Below are 23291 nucleotides of genomic sequence, written 5' to 3' on the forward strand. Positions count from 1 at the left end.
ACTGGACAATAAAATCATTCCTATTTTTGTAGGGTTTTTTTTCCGTAAGTTTGCTTGATAATATAGAGCCGATCGTTCATTTACTTTCATATTTCGTGTATGCAGCTGTGGACCTCTTGGAGAAAATGCTGGTTTTGGACACTGATAAGCGGATTACAGCAGCAGAGGCTCTGGCACATCCATACTTTGCCCAATATCATGACCCGGATGATGAACCCGAAGCAGAGCCTTTTGACCAGAGCTTTGAGAGCCGAGAGCTGGATATTGAGGAGTGGAAACGTGAGTCGAAGTTTAATTAAGTTGCTGAGTACAATGAACAACAATAACCACCATATTGAGAAAGCGGCAGCAACAACAACAGCAACCTCTCCATAACTTCATCCTCTAATGCTAGAGATGTTCAAGGCTGGTTCAGTATGAGACTGCTGCTGTCAGTTAACACTAAAATTTTATTTATTTGTCAACATAATAATTTAATGTATTATTTAGTTATCATTTATTTAGCACTATTTTGTTTTGCTCTATGGTTTTACCAAAGCTACATAGTTATCCAACATTACTAGCCACTCATTATTTTCACTAGCCACAATTTCACAAACAATTTATTCAACAAAAATGTTCTTAAAAAAACAAGTTTGTCTAGGCTAAAGGTCCCAGATCACCAGATAACTATACATAAATGGAAAGTTAATATCATGTTAAAGCAATGTTATTGTAAAACATGATAAATTAAAAGTGTTAACAAATTTAACTATAGGCAAAAGAAAGCAAGTGAAAAACATTCTGTGTGCAGTAATGAAAGGATGTCTGCGTGCACATGGTTAATGTTAGGCTCATTAATGATCTGTAAAAGAATGGTGAAAGCGAAAGCGGCAACCACTGCTGTTTACGAAAAAATCTCTTTAAAGCAGCATCGTTTTATTTCCAGTCTATTTCAAAGTGAAGCAATCACACCAGTTGCGATACTAAAGCCCTCATCGGTGAGTTAGGATTGTCTGTATCCCACTGTGCGCCTGATCATCCTCTCATTCTGTATTAATCTGCTTTTTTTTGCTTGTGCAAACAGTTATTTTTGTCAGTTGTGCTGCTTCTTGATGCTAAGATCACATTTGCACACATATTAGCAAACGATCAGAAACTAAAATTCTATTTTTTAGTGACAAGCCAGCACTGGAAATTTGAAATAATTTTCAACCTACCCAAGTGGTTAGTGGGAGTGTCTGTCTAACCCACCAAAGCTAAAATCTACCCACATTTGGCAGGTGTTAATTTCAAGCCCTCTAAATAGGGCAAAATATTGGCTTTTACTTTTACAGATTTAAAGGAGAAACATTATAAATGGAACTTGCGTAAATCAGTACCTTAAAAGTCTGTCAGGAAAACATGCAGTTTTTTATGACTTTGCTGTCTGTTACATTGTTTTCATAAACTGTACAAAAACATATGCAAACTGTTGATTTGGTAACAAAACAACATTAGTTTTTTTTTTTTGTTTGGGGGATTTGTTAGACTAGACAACACTAGTTGGTTACAAAATTTACTTTAAAATGTTAATATTATTTTTTATTTTAATTATAAGGGCTCTTACATATTAAATTAAAAAGGTCTATAAAATTTTTTGGAAACATTTAATTTGCGTTATTAATTATTTCTACTCCTCATACTATTTTTTTTTTTTTTTTTACAGCTGAGTAATAGTACAAAATAAAGATGTAATACTAACTTTAATGTAATTTTAATTTTTTTTTGTACAATTTTCTGTTGTTTTTCTTTTTAAACGTCACCTTTTTCATCCAGTGTTTGTATAAACATTGTTAATTGTTTTAATACATTTAAAATAGCTCTCTCCAAAACATGTAAATAGTGTCTGATCAGTTCATTTTAGTAGGAGATGTAGTTTTAAAGTCTGTTGCAGTCACACCCTTAATTGTCTTTTTTGTTTGTTTTGTTTCTGCTCAGGTCAGACATACGAGGAGATGATCAGTTTTGAGCCTCCAGTCTTTGATGTGGATGAAATGGAGTCTTGACCTTTTATTCTGGATGGCAGTCAAACCAACTGTACTACTTGTACAGAAAAGCTGTAATTTGCAGTATTGTAATCAGCAAGCCAGTCAGCTGTTTGACTTATTCTTTTCATTTACAGTATATATATATTTTTCCAAATATCGTCTTCTGGGCCAAACAGAAGGAAAAGATGTCTTAGAAAATAATTATTTTACTCTGTGAACCTCCAAAAAATGAAATTATTTTTTAACAGTTTGCTTGGTCAGTTTCACAATGTTCGTTTATGACATTCATGCAAGGCCACATGTAATTGTAATGTCTCCCTGAATATTCATACTACTTGGTTGTTCACTCTTTGTACAATGTATCACACTTGCAGTATATTATATTTTATTTTTAAATGTTCAAAAAACATTGTTCATTTACTTTCTGTTAAATATAGATATATTTTTTCCAATCAAATGAGCAATGTATTTAACAATTTTACAGCTTCTCAATCATTCTGATGGATGAAGAATGTAAATTGCTGCATTGGTGATATGTTCAGGCTGTTTGTAAATATATATGCTCCATTAGGCTGATGGAATCTTTACGCATTTTATTTTTGATCTTTTTCCCCACATATATTTTGTGTATGTTTCTTAGGGAATGAACATTTGATGTTGATTGTGTGCGTGCGTGCGTGCGTGCGTGCGTGCGTGCGTGCGTGCGTGCGTGTGTGTGTGTGTGTGTGTGTGTGTGTACCTGAGGTTGCTACTGTGAACTGTATGCGATCTGAATGAATGATTCTGCCTCCAGTAGCTGTTTTTAAAATACTATTAATTGAATGTTCAAATATGAAAGTAGAGTAAGATATTTATATACAGTTGAGGTGGTATTTATGAACCTGAAAGGCTGCATCTGTCCGCTTTAGCATCTGATATAGAAAACATGGACTCAAACACACCATTGTTTACTGAAAATAAAGGCCAATATTTTTCAGAAACGTCTGCTTTTTCATTTTGCTTGTTGGTTTGGTGTTGGACAACAGCGACTGAAGTTCATTCATTCATTTTCCTTTAGCTTAGTCCCTTTGTTTGTTAGGGGTTGGCACACCGGAATGAACTGCCAACTTATCTAGCATAAGTTTTTCGCAGGCCCTTCCAGCTACAACCCAGCACTGGAAAACACCCATACACTCTCACATACACACACTTTGGACAGTTTAGTTTATTTAACTCGCCTATAGCGCAGGTATTTGGACTGTGGAAAAAAAACCCACGCCAACATGAGGAGAACATGGAAACTCCACAGAGATTCGCCAAATGACCCAGCAGGGGCGTGAACCAGCAACCTTTTAGCCGTAATGTCGCCCATGACTGAAGTTATTGACTTCTTAATTCATGCATGCCTCTTGAGTATCATTTAATTATTACTAATTTAATTAAGCATGTTATCATTGAAATTACCTAAATAACATTATTGTTACCTCAAAAAAGTGAACCCAACGATAAATTAACCACTGTTGCTATGGTTACCCGATACTTTTTTAATTTAAGGGCCTTTGCCTATACTTTCTGTGTTCATCGTTTTTGGATTTAAATTTCATATCTTCGTCTACTTAAGTCACATATTTCTATAAATATTTTTACGACTTTTTAAAACATCCATTTTAAGTAAAAAAGTTGATCACAGTACGGTCTGTGAACGCGCTGAGGTCAAGACGCGCGTGTCCGGACGCGCGCGCATGCGCAAGTGCTACCCAAGCCGCCAACCAAGGGGCCAACATGGAGAGAAAAGGTAATCCCTTCCTTGACTTTCTCTGTATATTATTTACCGCCTTTGGAGCTAAAACGATTATACATGAGGCAAGGCGACTAACTTACATTCTGATTCCAATGAGTAGCGTAATTTTAATCCCCAAATGCGCATTTTTCTTGTTTTTGAGACGCATGGGCTGGTGTCTTTAGCGTTAGCATTTAGCCATTCAGTCTGCAGCTGAAGTGAGCTAAATATATTTTCCTCACGCCCCAGAGGCATGTTTTAATATCGGGTTGTATTTACTTCACTTCAGCGACTTCGTTTGTCTTTTGTTTTAGATAGACGTTAAACATACTAGCAGGCGCGTGCACGTATCAGCTGGATGAGAATTGAAAGCTTGTTTTTCCTCTTTGCTGTCGTGGAAACTTTAGGAATTTCCTTCAGACTCGCTTTTTTTTTGCATCCTTTCCGTCGTTATTAAAAACCTTCGTGTATTTGAAGCTCCACGTCTGCACTCATTTAAAGCGCTCGGTTCCTGTCACACTGTAAACACACAGCTGTGTATTGTTTATGTGCATTATATAAGATTACATAAGATCAGCGACGCCGGTCTGCGTAGCTCTTGTGTTATTGTCAGGTTATGTTTTGCTGTCATTGAGTTTGACGGATTATTATTTTTGTCATCATATCTGCATCTCATTTGTCACCAGTTCTGGCACTGCAGGCGAGGAAGAAAAGGGCCAAAGCCAAGAAGTCGACCAAGAAGTAAGTTTTGTTCTGTTAGTAATGTTACACTAGACCTAAGAGATGGGTCTTTAATATGGAAAGTATTTTGATTATAGGATGTAGTTGTACTGTTGTGCTATTAAAACAACACACCGCTGTTTTTATACATTTCCATATAGTGCTGTAGAACAGAATGAGTCATTGTAAGTTTGATCTGATTAATCAGTTTTTGTTGTTGAATCGTGTTCATCTGATAATATTGGTGAACATTTTGGCAGAACGAAGTCTGCATGCATTTTTAGCATGCATGGTAGAGCTGAACAATATATCGTATGAGCATCTATATCGCTGTGTGTGTATCTGCAATCGTCACATTGCAGAATTAAATTATTTATTAAAGATTAAAAGATAAAGATATTAGTACATTTTAGTTCTAATTAGTCTTACAATAATGTTCATGCTGTTTTTACAGGTTATTGTTCAATTTTTGAACTAAAATGCTGTTTCACTAACCAGAAAACCATGAAGGACTGTTTATTTATTATTTATTTTGCTTCTTATTTATGCAATTAAATGATAAAATAGAGTCATTTAAGTCATCTAGTGAAATGATATTGATATCGCAATATACAATGCTTAGCATAATTGCGTACACACCATTTTGAAATGAATATCTGTATCCATTTCTCAGTGAATATAGGCAATGTGTTTTGGTGCATTAAAACAAAACGGAATATTTTAGTCACCAAACTTATTTAGAAATTGAAAGATAATGCAGTTAAATTCAATCAACTAAATTTTAAACTAAATTTGTATTTAATATTTTTCTGTAACATAAATTTGGGTGTAATAGTTTTTGGAACGATATCATAAGTCATTTGGTCAGATAAGCTGAAGATTTGGCTTTAGTTCTGACTAGTCTAATGTATAGCTTCCTATTAAAAATATGAATTTAAAAGATAGATTTGTGAGGGGTTTACAAATATATGCTGAGCTCTGTATATCACAGTAAAAGAATATTTTTTCTAAATATCGTGTAGCCCTAATGCATGGTATAAAGTTGGGCCTTTTCACTTGAGTTTTAGTAATGATGTACGACACGGGTGTTTTTTTTGCAATGGGTGTTTAACCATGCATCGATACCTTTGCAGTCAGTGAAACGCATCCTAACGCTAACAGTGTTGCTAAATTTGATCAACATTTTATTTCAATAAAACAATTGATGTTGTTGAAAAGAAAACACAAGGCTTGCATTGACATCTTGGCTGAGTTTGACATTTTTAAAGTATTGCCATGCAAGTCAAGTTTATTTCTATTTGGTTTTTACAATATAGACTGTCAAAGCATTCAATTTGTAGTAGTAAACTAAAAAAGGTGTTAGCTTTGTACAAATTGTTTGATCAGGATTTAATTGAACTATAATTACAAAATCTGTTTTAGTTTAAAAATGAGGTTATATAATTGAATTATTCAGATCACTTTGTTTCAGTGTTGTTCTTAATTCACTAAAATAGTTGTTTTTCAGCCTTAGAGTCTTTATTAAACTTTCTGTAATTTAAGGCTTTAAAATGTCAGTAGATAAGTAGAAATGAGGAGATAGACAGAAGTCTATGACCATTGCATTAAATGTTTCTTGTCATGTATAAGTTATCTTCTCTATTGTTTTAAACTTTTTAATGTCAATGTACTGGAAAACAGATAATGTGTTTCTTTCCAGTTTCTCAGTAAATCTTTAGTCTTAATGTCTTAAATGTAAAATTTTTATTTGTAATTAAACTTTTTCTGTGTGTAACATATAAGCATGGGTTAGTATAAGTTTCTGATGGTATGGTAATATTGGATTAATATATCTAGGTTTTGTAATTGCTGCTCTAAAATAAGTTCCTTTTTAAATGTCTGGGTAAAAAAAAAAAAAAAAAAAACTTTTTCCCTATTGAACAAAATGCATTTTACTTTAATGAAACCTTTATAATATTTGGGAACAGGCTAAATAAATTAAATAAATCATTGACTTCTGCTCTTGTCATTAATTTCAAAAATAGATTTCTTTACCACACTATTAAAATAAACACAAAAAACTTACATATATTTTATTTTAGGTAAATATTACAAATTTGAACCTTTCCTAAATCACAGCAAACCTGGAAACCAGTTGTCATCCCATGTAAGGCTGTGTGGTTAATCAAAATCATATCGCAATCACGATTTGAAATGTTGTGATTAGCTAATCGCAAGAGGCTGCAGTATGAAATATGTATTATATAATTTTCTCCACCCAAAACAAATGAGTGCCTGCTGTCAGTGTGTGATAGACTTACTAGTCAATTGAGTGAGCACACTTTTGTTCTGCCCTATCAAAATTGCAACCGTTCTATGTGGAAAGCCAACAATAAAACTAACAGGAAAGCACGGACAAGTCTGCCGCTTCAGAAGCATGAATTGATGAATTCATATCAATGAAAAACATCATTCTAAAGGTTTCAAAGTCACAGACACTGAACAAAAAAGCTGTCACAGAATTGTTGCCAAAGCATGAGGAAATGCAGCTAAAAGTATTGCCAGTGACGCTCAATTTAGTAGCTAGCAACAGCAAAGTACAATTTCAGTGTTGTTTGCAGCTGTAACACCATATGAAAAAACATCAGAAAGGCCCCAGGAGATAACTAATGCCATAACTCACTACTGTTTGCTCTAGACAAAAATTTACAAGTATTTATAAACAAATTTGAATAAAAGTTGGAGTTAGTTAAAATCTTTTAAGCTCCTTTTTTTAACTAACATGCACTGCATTTTCGAAGTAAGAAGCTACGATACAGATTGTTGAGCAGAAGATTAACTACAGAATTAAATTGCAAGTTAAATCGAAATTGCCATATCTGTTAAAAAGAAAAAAGAAAAATCACAATTAGATATTTTCCCCAAATCGCACAGCCCTGGTCCTATGCCTAGTAACATATATGGTGAAATGGTTGTCAAAACATTTACAATCAAACAAAACATTATTAATTCATCTGAAACAATTCTTGACATTTTATTATTACTAGATTCAGAAAACTTTATTTCATTTTCATAACTGAGGATGGCAAAATAAACTAATAGGAACTAAAGAAGCTTTAGCTGTGACTGGGAAAATATTGAAGGTCAGGTTTGTGTGAACTTGGTTGACAGCAGCTTAAGAGACTACTGGCTGTCATTGAGGATAAGAGTCACCCAATAATGTTTTGATAGTTGTGTAAATATAGTCTTAACTAACAGAACCCATAACAGTCATCTGAATTCTTTTTGTATGATGAAAAACCGAGTTTGTCTCATATTTTCTAAACTATTAAAACATAAACTGATAATGTGAGAAAAGTTGAAGGTGTCTGATTAATATTTGGTTTGACTGTATATCGTGTCCTATAAGCTTCAAAGATTCTAATGTAAAAGGTCCAGGCTATAAGAGTTTACACTGTAAGAGGAGTGTCCCATATATACTGTGCTTTAATGCGTGTCCATTGACCTAAATGAAATGCACCATGATCCTCCCTCAGGCCAGCACACCCTCCACGCGGGGCATCACAACAGCAGCCTCCCCCTACAGAGACCCAGATACAAGAACCAGATGAGGAAATCCTCGGCTCTGATGATGAAGAACAAGAAGATCCCAATGACTATTGCAAAGGTGCAAAACACGGATCTATCTATCTCTTTTAATTGCTGAAGTTACTGTTCGATTATTAAAAATAGCTGAAATGACATCTCAGAAAGGCAAGAAGGCTAGAAGCAGGTCATGGTGTTGTTTTTTTGTTTTTTAAAGTATCTGCCAGTAATTTTTGTTTTTCTCCTAAATGTTCAACATGTAACCATTTAAAAAAAACTGATACTAATAGCATACATATAGAAATGTCTTATTTTATTTGTGTTTACAGCCTTATAGATGCATGCATTTTATATCTGTTAATTTTGTAATGTTTAATATAAAAGTAAGTCATATTCACATAATTGTTGACTTAATGAAGTTGAAGACACAACTATTAGAGGTTCTATGAAATTAATTAATGTGATATTTAACAGAGCAAGATAATTTCTTTCAAAAGTTACACCTTGAGATTATTTATACAGTAAAAACCCTATCTATATATTTTAGGTGTCAATGTCTGGTCAAGCTCTAGTTCTGTGTATTTTGCTCTAAGCGAGCTTTAATTTGATTACTCAAAATCAATTCCTTACAAAATGTGAATGAACCCAGCTGTAAAGGACAATCGATCAGCTTTAGAATGCATACCAGCTGAAAGATTTCTCTTGTTCTTTGGTTAGGAGGCTATCATCACGTGAAAATAGGGGACCTACTTAATAGTAAATACCATGTGATCCGTAAGCTGGGATGGGGGCATTTCTCCACTGTGTGGCTGGCCTGGGACATCCAGTAAGAGCTTTGTCTTCTTAATTGACATAAGACACATTTGATGTTCTCGCATATGTATAAGATCCTTTTTCTTCTTCTTTTTCCTTTTTTACAGAGGAAAGCGGTTTGTTGCAATGAAGGTGGTAAAAAGTGCAGAGCATTACACTGAAACGGCTCTGGATGAAATAAAACTACTCAGATCTGTGAGTATCCACATGAACCACTGCAACATTAAGGCTTTAAATAATTCAACCCTCATAATGCACGTAAAATCTGAAGATTAGATTTACTTGCGATTAATGGAAGTTTTACAAAACAGCCATAACCTTATTTAATGCGAAAAAAGTGTGAAATGTCATATATTATATTATATTATATTATATTATATTATATTATATTATATTATATTATATTATATTATATTATATTATATTATATTATATTATATTATATTATATTTTATGTATGAATGTATGTGCAATTTTCTTTATTTTGTTTTCAGGTCAGAAATACAGACCCTGATGATCCAAACAGAGAGATGGTTGTGCAGCTACTGGATGATTTCAAGATCTCAGGGGTCAATGGCACTCGTATCCTTGAAAATGCACAATGTTGTTGTGAGTGTGAAAGAGAAAATGGGTCAGGAAGTCTTCTAAGCAGTCGTCTCGTGCTATTTTAGCATACCCTAAATTCTTTTACAGAAACGCTGACTTTAAAACGGTTGTTTTCGAGATCCTGTTTTGCAGATAGATTTTTGAACATGTAATTTTGCCAACAGCAGATTCCTTTACTTGAAGTTTTAGATGTCTGCATGGTGTTTGAAGTTCTAGGGCACCACTTGCTTAAATGGATTATCAAGTCCAACTATCAAGGCTTACCTCTGCCCTGTGTGAAGAGCATCATTCGACAGGTAATTCAACACACCACCACACAACCAGATCAGTCTTCACCTAATTACCATGTAGCTAATTAGCCTCTGTCCTGGATCCGGTGGATCTGTTACAGATTAATTATTGTTTGCACTTGTTTTGTGTTTATGCTTTTATGAATAAAAATTGCTAATGAAAACACTGAGGTGGAGGAAAAAACATGATAACAGGGCATGATGTACATTATTTAACATTTTTTAGTAAGTATTATTTTTTTTAAATAATATTTTTATTTGTGTGTATTAAAGTGAGTATTAAATTTATACAGAGACAACATTTTGAAACATTAATAATATTAAAAAGTTTAATTAATCTTAACTTTGTCATCAAAGTAATCAGTTTTCACAAGACATTAAACAGCATAACTGTAAACAGCAAACCAGTTTAAAACAATGATATTAATAATGAAAATCTTTTTAAAGTTGCAAATCTATATTACAGTAATTTCTGACACATTATGTGACTGTAATGGTTGCTGAAAATTCAGCTTTACCTCAATTTCAGGAATAAGTTGCATTTTTAAATAAATAGATTTTAAATTGCAGTATAGTTTTAATTAATGTAACTTAATGTAATAAAAAAATCATACACATTTAAAAAAAAAAAATTGTATCTAGCCAGAATTTAAATATCAACATATTTATGTTATCTGTTATATATTGCTTTATCTTCTCCCTTCTTTGTCTCTGATACTTTTTTGCGCTTTATTTAGACACTTTGCGTATGCATTTTGTTTGTTAATATTTTATAGCATATTTTAATGTTGTTTTAAAGTTATGCTTATTCCTAGAATTGTTATAAAAACCAAAAAACTTTTAGTAACACATTTTTATTGTTCTGAAAGGCCATTAATGACCAACACAATCAATAAATAATGTTATTTAGCACTGAATAATAATTATTTTAAATTATGAGCCTTAATGTTATGTTCTCTTATGTTTAGAAAGATGCTAATGTTTGATATGTCTTTTACCTAATCTCTAAGGTTCTTCAGGGTCTGGATTACCTGCACACCAAGTGTCAAATCATCCACACAGACATTAAGCCAGAGAACATTCTGATGAGCGTGGAGGAGCTGTATGTCAGGCGACTGGCCGCAGAAGCCACTGAATGGCAGAAAGCAGGAGCTCCTCCTCCATCTGGATCAGCAGGTATAGCAGTTCTGCTTTCTCACATATGACTGTGTGTCAACTTCTTCTTACTATATTTTTGGTTGATCACACACTCATGTTAACACAACTTGTTGGTTAAGTTTTCTTACCCTCAAGCATGCTGCTTATAAAGGGACAATTGATTTGTTTTTGTTAGCAGTCTCTGTGTCTCAGTTTCTTTTTTTTTATCTTCCAGTGAGCACTGCGCCTGCACCAAAACAGGTATGCTTTCCTCCTTTAACAAATACTTTTACACTATGTATTTTAGAAAATGAAATATACCCGAAGAAAACTTATTCAGAGAGTCAAGCTGATTCTTTAGTGCACTGAAGCTGGTTTGCAAAAGCTGATCTTTGTTGGAATAAAATATTATCTTAGGCTGTTGTTCTCAATGCCAGAAATGTTCTGGGTTTTGATGTTCTAAAAGGTTTTTGTTTTCACATTAATGTTGTACTTGAAAATGTTCTGTTCATCTAACCCTTTAAAAATGAGTTTTAAAACCCTTAAAAAACTCTTAACAAAACTTAACAAAAACTCTTTAAACTACAAAACAGTTTTCAAATAACAAAACAATTCAATAATAATAATATTAAATGTTGCTTTGAATTCCAGTTGAAAATATTTAATAAAAATGTAAATTAGTTATTTTAATGAATGAAATATTTATTATATTATGGCATTAAAACTGTGTTGTTGGCCATATTATTTTAAGTTTGTTAAATATATATTTAAAAAAACAAAATGCATCAATTACAAACTTTTAAACAATAATGTAATTTTACCTAATTTAAAAAAAACAGGATTATTTTTGGAAAGTTTTGCTTTAAAACATTAACACTATTAAATACCTTGCTCTTCCTTAGGCACCAAAAATGTCAAAAAACAAGAAAAAGAAGCTAAAGAAGAAGCAGAAGCGTCAAGCGGAGCTCCTGGAGAAGTGCATCATGGACTTGGAAGAGATGGAGATTGGGCCTGAGGGCAGAGAGGAAGAAGAGGACGACCCAGAATCCCCCAAATCTCCCTCCTGCGCCCCACTTAGACAGGCGTCACTGCAGGAAATTGCTACTGAGGACATAATAAGTTAGTTTCTATTTGTACCTTGTATAAATTATGGTTATTTAGAAGGTGATTTGTTACTCAAGTGTACAGTTAGTGGCAATGATGTAATATAAATGGAGCCATTATAACTTCGCTATTTTTTTGCATCCCTTGTAATAGTGGACACCAGAGAGAGACTAACATCAGATGCTTCAGTCGAGCTTAACTGTAACGGCTGCCTGCACTCCAGTAAAACACAGCCTGAGGAGGACGAGCAAGGAGACCTGCAGTATGGCCAGTTACTACAAGAGGACCACCATAACGCAAACGCAGGCCCAGAGGACACGGCTCAAAGCATGTATGAGTACTGTAATGGGGCAGAATCCCCTGAACTTGATCAGGCCTGTTATAGTAACGGCACCTCAGGCCAAGAGCAGCTGGAGGATGGAGAACTGGCAACCGAAGAGCAACATCAGCAAAAGACTAGAACCAGAGCCAGGGAACAGAACAAAGATAAGATAAAGGACGGTCAGTTCGAATTATATTCGTAATCATTTCCAGAAAACGTATGACATCTCTTTTAGATGTCCCTCCTGGCTTACTGCCAACTGTTTGTTTTAAATGGGTTGTTTTTATTTACTATCCCTTATAGTTTTAGATTCATGTAAACACAGTGAGAATTCTTGATGAGTCCGACTGCAGTAGTAGTTTGTAGTGAGGATGCATGGCTGTTTTTAATTGGCTCTTTTTCTGCTTGTAGACAAGTTGTCAGCTGGAAGCCTATTGGTCAACCCACTGGATCCGCTCAATGCTGACAAGATCAAGGTTAAGATTGCAGACCTTGGAAATGCCTGCTGGGTGGTAAGAGTCAGTCGAAATCCAAATTGTTGTAATTTCTTGAAGAAGTGCAGCTATACATAATGTAGTGTATTTTTTCTTAGCTATGATAATATTGATTTAAATTATGGAAAGAACACTATAATTTGGGGTAATTAAATTTTTAAAATTATTTTAAATTAATCAAAATGCCTGTAAAGACACTTTTTTTAATGAAAGGTTCAAGTGACACTAGTATTGCTGAAAATCCAGCTTTGCCCATCACAAGAATACATAGAATTTACATTATATACATTTTACATAATATATATTTCACAATAAATTATTTTTATCGTATGTTTAATCAAATTATTGGTTTTACAAAATGTAATAAAGATGTTACTAGTACCACATTTTTAAATGGAAGTTTATTTGGCTCCAAACACTTTAACTTAGATTTGAATTATTATTATTATTATTATTATTATGATACCTGGAAATCAATGAGCTTTCGAAGATGTCATTTAGCAGCAGTTTCAAAAATCACAGAGGATTATCTTATCAGAGATGTAGCTAACACCTACATCTTGTTCGTGTTTTTGTGTGTGGAAATTTAGCAAAATGACTTCTAAAGTGACATGGAGATATATTTTGCTGAGTCTACTTTTTTAGATGATTCACAGACTTTTATTAAGAATTATAATATAGATAAAAGTTTATTTAATTTAGTTTTTTCATTTTAACACAATTCGCTTGTTAAGTCGTGAGATATGGAATACTGTTTCAGGACCATGCCGCTGCTCAATTGAATTGAGAAAATGTTTGTTTATGAGCACTTCATAATCATATCACACATCAAAGTGAACTTTATATAAAATAAGGGTGTTCAAAACAGTCTCTCGACTTGCTGCATCATTAACCCAAATATTTTAACAATTTATAAAAAATGAATCACTTTCTGGCCATTGGATATTAGGCATGGATGTATATATTGCGATCCTGATTTTCAAAATATTACAGTTCTTTTTAAATCCTTATTATTACCATTTGTTGACTCTCGTCATACAGTTTAATAGAGCAATTGGACCCGGAAGTCGCTTCACGTGACGTCACACTTAACAAGCGGATATTATTTTGCTGAGAGCTGCTTATAGGTATTTTTCTGTCCTTCAGCACAAGCACTTTACTGAAGACATTCAGACCCGACAGTACCGCTCTTTGGAGGTGCTGCTGGGATCAGGATACAACACACCCGCTGACATATGGAGCACGGCCTGCATGGTGAGGAACTAACCGCCAACACTTTCATCAGTTTGATTTGTTAATCAGCTGTATTTTTACATAAATCCTCATATATGAACAGTTCAAGCTTTAATGTTGGGTTGCTCTTTCGTTCCAGGCGTTTGAATTGGCCACTGGTGATTATTTGTTTGAGCCCCACTCTGGTGAAGATTATTCCAGAGATGAAGGTAAAGCACAGTTTTTACATTCAAAATCTTCTCTTTAACATAAGATCAAATATTATGAATGTTTTTATTTTACTAAAATTAAAATTGTGTCCATGCCTGAAGTAAGAGACCTGCTTAGTTTTAATGAGACTGACAAATAATTGAAGGGATAGTTCACCCCAAAATTGAAAATGTACTTCCCCTCCTGGGGTTTTTGAGTGTTTTTATTCTGTTGAACATGAAAGAAGATATTTAGAAGAATGCTGAAACCTGTTACCGTTGACTTCCATAGTAGGAAAAACAAATGGCAGTCAATGTCTTCAGGTTACCAGATTTTTTCTTTTGTGATTAACAGAAAAAAAAAACAAACGGGTTTGAAACGAGTTGAAGGGTGAGTAAAGGATGACAGAACTTTCAGTTTTGGGTGAACTATGCCTTACAAGTAATTAAAAGGCATAATGTACTGCAATATATTAATATAACAATGCTTTGAGGGTTGTAATCCTGTGTTTATTTCCCTGCTAACAATCGGAGCCTGCTATTAAATGCATGGAAATTTGGTCTCTTTCAACTTCCTCTTCATATTTACTTCCTCCATCTTTCACCCTCTGCTTCTGTCTGCTTTTGACTCATATTTTTGCTCCTCTTGATCTCGTCTTCCTTGTTAAACTAAGACATAATTATGTATGTTTTGCATGCCTTACTGAGTGTGGGAAGAATTTGTGCGCTCACAACTTAATTTATTACCCATCAGTCAAGCTCAGTTAGCGGTTTCCAAGAAATTCTGTCATCTCAGATCTAATAGTGTTTGCACTGGAGGGTGAACGTTGTTTAAACACTTCGGTTATGTTAGTCGTGTTCAGAATTTGCATGTATTATTAAGCCACGTATGATTGCTTGAAGTATGAGATCTAATGAGCTTAATCTGATGAAGTGATATCGTAAGCCAATCTTTTGTTTGCAGAAGTGCAGCATTTCATGAGAAGTGTAGCAGGTGCGGAGGTTTTATTTGTAAATTGTGCATTGTGGCCTTTCTGTATCTGCAAGATGTTTAGCAGAATCAGGTCAGACTAGAAATCAAACAGACATTCAGGAAAATCAGTAATGCAGCATAATTCTTCTGCTGAAACATTGTTGTTTTTCTTGTGGTTGACCACACTGCACTGTAATCAGCTGATGTCATCTTCCTGAATATAAAGCTAGCAGAGTTAGATCATACTTCAGCTCTTTCAAAGAGGAACATAGATATAGTATTTTTAGTTCTCTATTTTTGCAGTAGAGAACATTGCCTATTGCTACGTTTCATTGGTTTTCATGGTTCAAGTTGAAATGATTGTGCTGCATTTTGTTTTAAATCTTAATAATTAAGCACCCCTGTTGGGTTTATTAGTGCACTTTGGCAAATCCTTAAGTAGTTTGAACAGTCTTTTTATAGTCTGTGCAATTAGTTATCTTGTATTTAAAAATGTGTATATACAGTTGAAGTCAGAATTATTAGCCCTCCTGTTTTTTCCCCCATTACTGTTTACATTTTCTGTTTATGATGACAACAAATCATATTTTACTAGATATTTTATTATTTTTAAGACACTTCTATACAGCTTAAAGTGACATTTAAAGGCTTAACTCGGTTAATTAAGTTACTTAGGCAAGTTAGGGTAATTAGGCAAGTTTTATAACAATGCTTTGTTCTACAGACAGTCGAAACAAAAATATAGCTTAGAGGGGCTAAGAATTTTGACCTTAAAATGGTTTTTAAAAAATTCAAAACATCTTCTATTCTAGCCAAAATAAAACAAATAAGACTTTCTCCAGAAGAAAATATATTATCATCATTTGGGAAAAATTTAAAAAAGAAAGAAAATTCAAAGGAGTGGCTAATAATTCTGACTTCAACTGTAATTTTTTTTCCCATACAAATAATCACAAAATGGTGAGTGTGTTTTTGTGCTGGAATCTAAGCTAGTTTAGGTATTTCTGCTAATATGGCATTACATAATAAATTTCTATATTCGTCATGGATGAATAAATGTGTTTTGAAGTAATAGATATGACACTAAAATGGCTAAAGTAATGAATAAATATGATGTTAAAATAGTTGGCAGCAGGTCTATGAGGCAGGTCTATAATGTTTGATTAAATCATTTTCTAGTTTATGTAAATTTATTTCATTTATTTATTAGTTTGTGCAAAATGGATATTTTGTGCTGATATTCAATCCTGCTGTTGTGTGATTTTACTTACCTGCATAATATCTTATAAAAAAAAACAACCCATACTTTTAGTAATTGTTAATTAGGCATGGGCCGGTATAAGATTCTGATGTTATGATAACTTTCAATTAAAAGTATCACGGTTTCTTGGTATTGAGCTTACTGCTCTAAAATACATTCTTTTTAAATATATGTGTGTGCAAAACAAAAACATTTTCCCCTTTGAACACAATATATTTTATTTTGAGAAACATAATATTTTGGAGAAGTAAACATGTCAGGCTAAATCATTCAGCATTATTAACTTCTGCTGTTTTCATTGGTTTCAAAAATACAAATTTTATTACAATTATAAACGGCATCTTTATATATCTTTTCTGCTGGAGATACTGTTATCCTAAAAAAAAAAAAAATAAAAGTTAATAAAAAAATCTTACATATACCATAGGAGTGGTATAGCATAAGATTTTGACATTTTTAAAACCTTGACTTTGCAAACCATGCTATACCTTGAAAACAGTTGTCATCCCATGGCTATTGCTCCATTGTACCCACCACAATTTTAATATTTCTGCATTTGGGTGTTCCTGAGGTGATGGAATGTGACTCTAATAAATCATCAAAATCAGGTGTTCAGCAGAGCCTTTAAAAAAAAAAAAAATTACAAAACATTTTTTTTTATTCTGATTGCTTTCCAAACTGTCATGTACCTTAACTTTTGTTCTTGTCATAATTCACGATACTGTCCCATGGTTTTCCTGCTTTCCATGATCATATTCTCTCTCTTTCTCTGTGTCTCTGACTTCCCTCTGTCTCCCAGACCACCTTGCTCTCATTATTGAGCTTTTGGGGCACATTCCCCGTCATTATGCTCTGAGCGGGAAATTTTCACAGGAATATTTCTGCCGAAAAGGTACGCCTGTCAGTCAGGTTGAGCCCTGTCCTGAGAGAGAGAAACATTTGAAGGAAAGAATGGAGATTCAGCAGCTTGTGTAAGACCAAAACTATATCCCAGCAAATCTAAAGTTGTTCACGAGAAGCACAATAGAGGAACTGTTCAAAGCTTCAAAGAGTAGCATGACTTGGCTTGAAGCGCTACCAGAAACAGATTTCTGCTTCACACAAGTCTGATTCTTCTACCAATCTTTAATCTGAATCTGGGATCTGAAAGAGTGCTGTCGGGACAAGGCTGCATCTCCTGGACTTCCCTCTCGCCTCTGTTCTCTCAGGACGGGTGAATGAATGAGTGTATTAACAGTGTCTGATAAAGATGTATGTTGTTTGCTCCTCCACCTCACTGTCCTCGCCACCCCCCCCCCTACTGCTCGACACTGTCTGTTTGTGATGTAGACCACATTGCTTTGATCATTGAACTGCTTGGGGTCGTCCCACGCAAACTCGTACTGACCGGGAAATACTCCAAGGAGTTTTTCAGCAAGAAAGGTAACAACGTCGTCATGGCTAATTAAGATCATTTAGAGAATTACATTGGATTGAGCGTGTGAAATGAGGATGTACCATGTTGTTCAGTATGGAGGACCAGGAGTGCCAGTTAGAAATAAAACAAAGTGGCTTCCAGAAAGCCAATCACTAGCGTATGTTTTGGGACATAACATATCTGGATGGACCTATATAAAGTAATGGAAAGAATATTTACTAATACACTGTCTTTTCAATTTACAGCTTTATTTTAGGAAGCAAGCTTTCTCTCACAGTCTCCTCTTCAGACTAAGAACAAAGATTTAACATAATTAAATACAGAGTTTGACTAAATATTTGACCCAAACTGTGTACATATTGTTTACATGATTATTTTATCATTATTGTTTTTTTTTTATTTGTTCATTTAATTTTTTATTGTTTTTTTTTATTTTCTATATTGTATAAAAAGTTAATTAATTTGCATTGAAAAATCTGACCCCTTTTAAGCTAAAATATTGTATATTGTATTATACAAATGTTATGAAATGTTATAAATAATTTATTATTGTATGCTATACTTAATAAATTAAATAATAAAACAAAGAATCAAATTAACAATTGAATAATTAAAGCATAAAATTTATATAAACAAATCACAATTTAAACAAACAAATAATGCTCAAATAAAAAGACCTATATAAAAGTTTATTTAAATTGTTTTTAAATGTAATTTAATAAGCAATAAAACATTTGAAAGCAATTATTAAATGTATAAATAAAATTAATTCATGTTTTAAAATAAAGTTTAATCAAACAGTAAAAAAAAGTATAATATTTTTAATGCACATTTTAAATGGCTTTTTAAAAAGGCATTTTGACAAATGCTATTCTCTCTCTATTTGCCACTTGGTTCCATTACTTTAGCCACATGCTTTTCTTGAGTTGAAAATAAATCGAGTTAAAAATGTCATTGGACAGTCCACATGTGGGACCAACCAATCAACTTTCGCCTCAAGTTGAGCTTAACCCTCTCTCACTTGTAAATGAAACGTGCATTGATCTGAACAAATAGCTGACAACGCCTAGTTCCAACTCATGTTTGTTATAATACATCACCGTTTCACACTGTCTAGTGATGAAATATTAAATAATAACAAATAAAAGCAACAAAATAACAGGATACTATGTTTTGATTTTGATGCATCATTACAAAATACAAGCTCTTTAAATCTCATAGAAAGCACTGCTGTGTATGTCAAAAACGTTAAAAAAAATGAACCGATTGATTTCATGGGCCAGACTCACCTCAGATTGATAGTTGACCTTGCCACTGTAAACTAAACCGTTTTTCTCCCCAAACCTTCTATATTATTATACTTATTTTATAATTTTAGATTAATTTGCAATAGAGGATTTGTTTTTTAGAGGATTGGAGGGGCACTTATTTTATTATAATTATCAATCTAAGGTGAGTCTGGCCTGTTCTACATTTTATTTCTAACTGACACTCCTGGTCCTTCATAGTTCAGTAACTTGGAGTTGTTAAAGATTTGGGAAAAAAAAAAAAAGATTCTCACTAAGGCTGCATTTATTTGATCAAAGACACTGAAAACTATAAGTCACATGATCAATTAAATGATTGCTTAATAAAAATATTAATTGTTTTTATAAAGATATCTTATTGTCCCTGTTTTTTTTTAATGGGATTGTATTTATATATAAATGTAAATATAAATGTAATTTTGTATGTTAAAGCATTTTGCAATCAGCATGAACTCATAATTTTTTTATTTAATGCATTTTATGTATTGGCATCAGTGCACATTATTCTTTGAAATGAAAATTTTAATCTATAATAGGGCTGCACAATATATCACTTTAGCATCAATCTAGCAGTGTAGGAATACGCATTAGTCACATCACAGAACGTGCAATATGGAGTCAGGGTTATATTTGCGCAGGTACAGCAGTTCAGAACACGTAAGAATTTTGGAGTCATATCAGTTTAACCATAATAAAGTGAAAGTTTATCAGTTGCTTGTGTTTTTAAGACCTGTGTAAACCATTTTAAGCAAGTTTAAAGCATTTTGGCACAAGGAATTATTACGTTTGTAGCTTAAACAAAGATTAATTGTGCTTGATTGTTTACACAATGAAGAATATACAGCTTCAGTGTACATTTGATTTTATTTCTGTACCCGTATACTTCAGTTGTATATTTGCTCTACTTTATATCTGTTTGTAATTTAATAAATTGTATGTGCTCTAATACAAAATCACCCCAATCAATCTTAAATGATTATTTAAGTTGTCGCATTATAAATCGTAGAAAATGTAAATATCGCAATGTAATTTTTCCAATATCATGCAGCCCTAATCTGTAATATATACAAAATTCTATCATTTTCTTTCTGATCAATGTATAATTGCTCTAAAATATTTTTAAAAATTGCATTTAAAATGAAAGTGTGATATTTGTTTGTGGCTTGACATTCATTCCAAACACAAGATTAAACAAAACCATAAAGATTTCATTAGTTACCTTAAGTAAACACATCAACTAGCAGTATCTAACAATAAGCAGTATGTTTATTACAGTATTTAGGGATCTATTTATCTTTGTTGGTTTATTTAAAAGTAATTGTTGTTTCAGGTTTATTAAATATTTGCTTTTGAAATCATTGATTAATCAATTTAGTTGTTTAATGATGTCAAATGATACTGTAATATTACTTGTAGCCAAAAACTAGGGATGCTCTGGTCATTCTTTATTTGTCATAGAATGTATTATCAGCTAATACTGATCCAAAATTATTCAGAGCATCTCTTAAATAATAATAATAATAATAAAAATAATATATATATATATATATATATATATATATATATATATATATATATATATATATATATATATATATATATATATATATATATATATATATATAGGCAATAGCATGAACTGAATAGAACCAGTAGCCTGGTCTCTGATAATGTGTTCTCTATAGGTGACCTGAAGCACATCACCAAACTGAAGCCATGGGGTTTGCTGGACGTCCTGATGGATAAGTACGAGTGGCCTCAGGAGGAAGCCCAAACCTTCAGTGATTTCCTGCTTCCTATGCTGGAGCTCCTGCCTGAGAAAAGAGCCACGGCTTCTGACTGTCTGCGACACCCATGGCTTGCCCTCTAGTGGCTTCTCCACGCCACTGCACACTTCAGGCCACCTAAAGAGACTGCAACAGATCACTTTCAGTTTATAGAGCATATCGGCATACTACTTTTTCTTCCGTTCATCCGAGTCATTCGTTTTGCTTGGGAGGAATAGCAAACCTGTCTTTTTGTTCTCAACTGTTATTATTATTATACATTTTTTTTTCCAGAGTTGAGAGGTTTATTGTGAGGGTCAAATCTGCCGAGATCCTTCCGCCATTCCTCTTATTTTGGTAAAGGATGACTTGTAGACCTAGGAAATTCCTGTTTGTTTTGATTTCCAGAAGTCGTGAAATGTTTTTTGCAGTTCTGAACGGAGACTGCAGCGTGATGCACATGAGATTTTTTGTTACTAGTTTTCAGAGATGGAAAGCGATGAGGGTTTTTGGAAAGGGAATTGTTGGTTTACCTTTATGACTGTAGAGTATAAATTAAGATTATTTTTGTTCGCCGCACCTCTGTGTTTCTCTCAACTATACAAGTGTCTTGTGTGCGTGTGCGTGCGTGTGGTTATTAGTTGAATAGGTTTTGAACTTGTCAGTCTCAGATTAGAATTTTTAAAGTCTTCTCACTCATGGTCAGTACATGAAGCTTCCATATAAAGTGAGTAAATGTTAAGGGTCACCAAAAATGATATTTGGGGGATAAAAAAAGAGAAAAAAAGAAGAAACATTTGTTCTCAGTGTGAGTGTGTGTTGTATGTATGTGTTTGTGCGCGCGCATGTGCATGCGTATGCGTGTGTGTCTGTATATATGTGTACCAAAGAGTTTGCCTTGATCTGTATATTACAGCCATGTACAGTTTTTAAAAGAAATCCTACTATTGCATCTAAGCTAAGAATAGAAGTGTTTTAATAAAGCATTTGGAAGATGGGTGCACATGTTTGTCTGTCTTTCTGTTCTCCTCCACCTAAAAGAAACTAAAAATAAAGTTAGGAGTAGTCTATCTTGCCACTTCATTAGATACACCTTACTAGTACAGAGTTAGTAGCTTTTGCCTTCAAAACTCCCTTAATCCTTCGTGGCATAGATTCAACAAAGTACTGGAAATATTCCTCTTAGATTTTGGTCCATGTTGACATGATAGCTTTACGCAGTTGCTGCAGATTTGTTGGCTGCACATCCATGATGCAAATCTCCCGTTCCACCACATCCCATGGTGCTCTATTGGATTGAGATCTGGTGACTGTGGAGGCCATTTGAGTACAGTGAACTCATTTTCATGTTCAAGAAACCAGTCTGAGATGATTCACACTTTGACATGGTGCATTAACCTACTGAAAGTAGCCATCAGAAGATGAGTTCACTGGTCATAAAGGGATGGACATGGTCAGCAACAATACTCAGGTAGGCTGTGCTGTTGACAGAAAGCTCAATACTTACTAATGGACACAAAGTGTACCAGGAAAATGTTCCCCACACCATTACACCACCACCACCAGCCTGAATCGTTGATGCAAGGCAGGATGGATCCATGCTTTCATGTTGTTGACCCCAAATTCACACTCTACCATCAAAATGTTGAAGCAGAAATTGACAATCATCAGACCAGGAAACGTTTTTCCAATCTTCTTTTGTCCAATTTTGTTGTGCCTGTAGCTTCAGTTTCCTGTTCTTAGCTGACATTAGTGGCACCCAGTTCGGTCTTCTGCTGCTGCCCATCTGCCTCAAGGTTCAACATATTGTGTGTTCAGAGATGCTCTTCTGCTAATTTCGATAGTTGTTTAATTACTGTTCCATTCTCCTTTGACCTCTGGCATCAACAAGGCATTTGCACCCAGATTACTGCCGCTCACTGGATATTTTCTCTTTTTCTGACCATTCTCTGTAAACCCTAGAGATGTTTGTGTGTGAAAATCCCAGTAGATCAGCAGTTAATGAACTACTCAGATCAGCCAGTCTGGAACCAGCAATCATGCCACGTTCAAAGTCCCTTAAATCTTCTTTCTTCCCCATTCTGATGCTCAGTTTGAACTGCAGCAAATCGTCTTGAACATGTCTGCATGCCTGAATGCATTGAGTTGCTGCCCTGTGATTGGCTGATTAGAAATTTGCATTAACAAGCAGTTGGATAGGTGTACTGCTGGCCAGTGAGTGTATTTGTGCGATATGAAAATGAATTGAGTGCTGGAAAACTTTGATCTTTTGAACTTTGATCAAACTTAAGTTCATTTAAATTGGCTTATCTCAGTTAAAGTTTAAGC

General features: G+C 33.8%; 2 protein-coding genes across 6 annotated transcripts in view; both read left to right on the top strand.

Moving 5' to 3' along the window:
- Positions 1–2989, top strand: part of mapk14a (mitogen-activated protein kinase 14a) — a 33176-nt gene extending 30187 nt beyond the window's left edge. For 2 of the 3 annotated variants that reach the window (XR_015497260.1, XM_087263854.1), the window contains exons 11-12: positions 106–279; positions 1960–2989. Coding sequence is in view for 2 of the 3 variants with exons in the window: in XM_087263854.1 (XP_087119980.1) it covers positions 106–279; positions 1960–2027 (242 nt within the window). In the remaining variant the exon portion in view is untranslated. 3 annotated transcript variants of the gene reach the window in all.
- A 741-nt stretch (positions 2990–3730) lies between these two features.
- Positions 3731–21966, top strand: srpk1a (SRSF protein kinase 1a). Of its 3 annotated transcripts, none has more exons than XR_015496846.1 (16): positions 3731–3783; positions 4455–4509; positions 8004–8134; positions 8770–8878; positions 8973–9060; positions 9360–9447; positions 9661–9767; positions 10772–10937; positions 11134–11159; positions 11801–12017; positions 12156–12503; positions 12736–12836; positions 13965–14072; positions 14191–14260; positions 17273–17895; positions 20883–21966. XR_015496846.1 is itself a non-coding variant. In XM_087262798.1 (16 exons), the coding sequence occupies exons 1-16, from the start codon at positions 3771–3773 to the stop codon at positions 21065–21067; spliced, it is 1905 nt and encodes a 634-aa protein (XP_087118924.1). In that variant the 5' UTR covers positions 3731–3770; the 3' UTR covers positions 21068–21966.
- The last annotated feature ends 1325 nt before the right edge of the window (positions 21967–23291 follow it).

The sequence above is a fragment of the Danio rerio genome, chromosome 8 (genome assembly GCF_052040795.2).
Source record: "Danio rerio strain M-AB ecotype USA chromosome 8, GRCz13ab, whole genome shotgun sequence".
Classification (NCBI taxonomy): Eukaryota; Metazoa; Chordata; class Actinopteri; order Cypriniformes; family Danionidae; genus Danio; species Danio rerio.

Bases quoted from the DNA above. Each gene is read 5' to 3' on its own strand.
- srpk1a (XM_087262798.1), top strand. The intron at 9,448-9,660 runs GTATCCTTGAAA...TTGAAGTTTTAG, and splicing joins CTCAGGGGTCAATGGCACTC to ATGTCTGCATGGTGTTTGAA. The intron at 9,768-10,771 runs GTAATTCAACAC...CTAATCTCTAAG, and splicing joins TGAAGAGCATCATTCGACAG to GTTCTTCAGGGTCTGGATTA.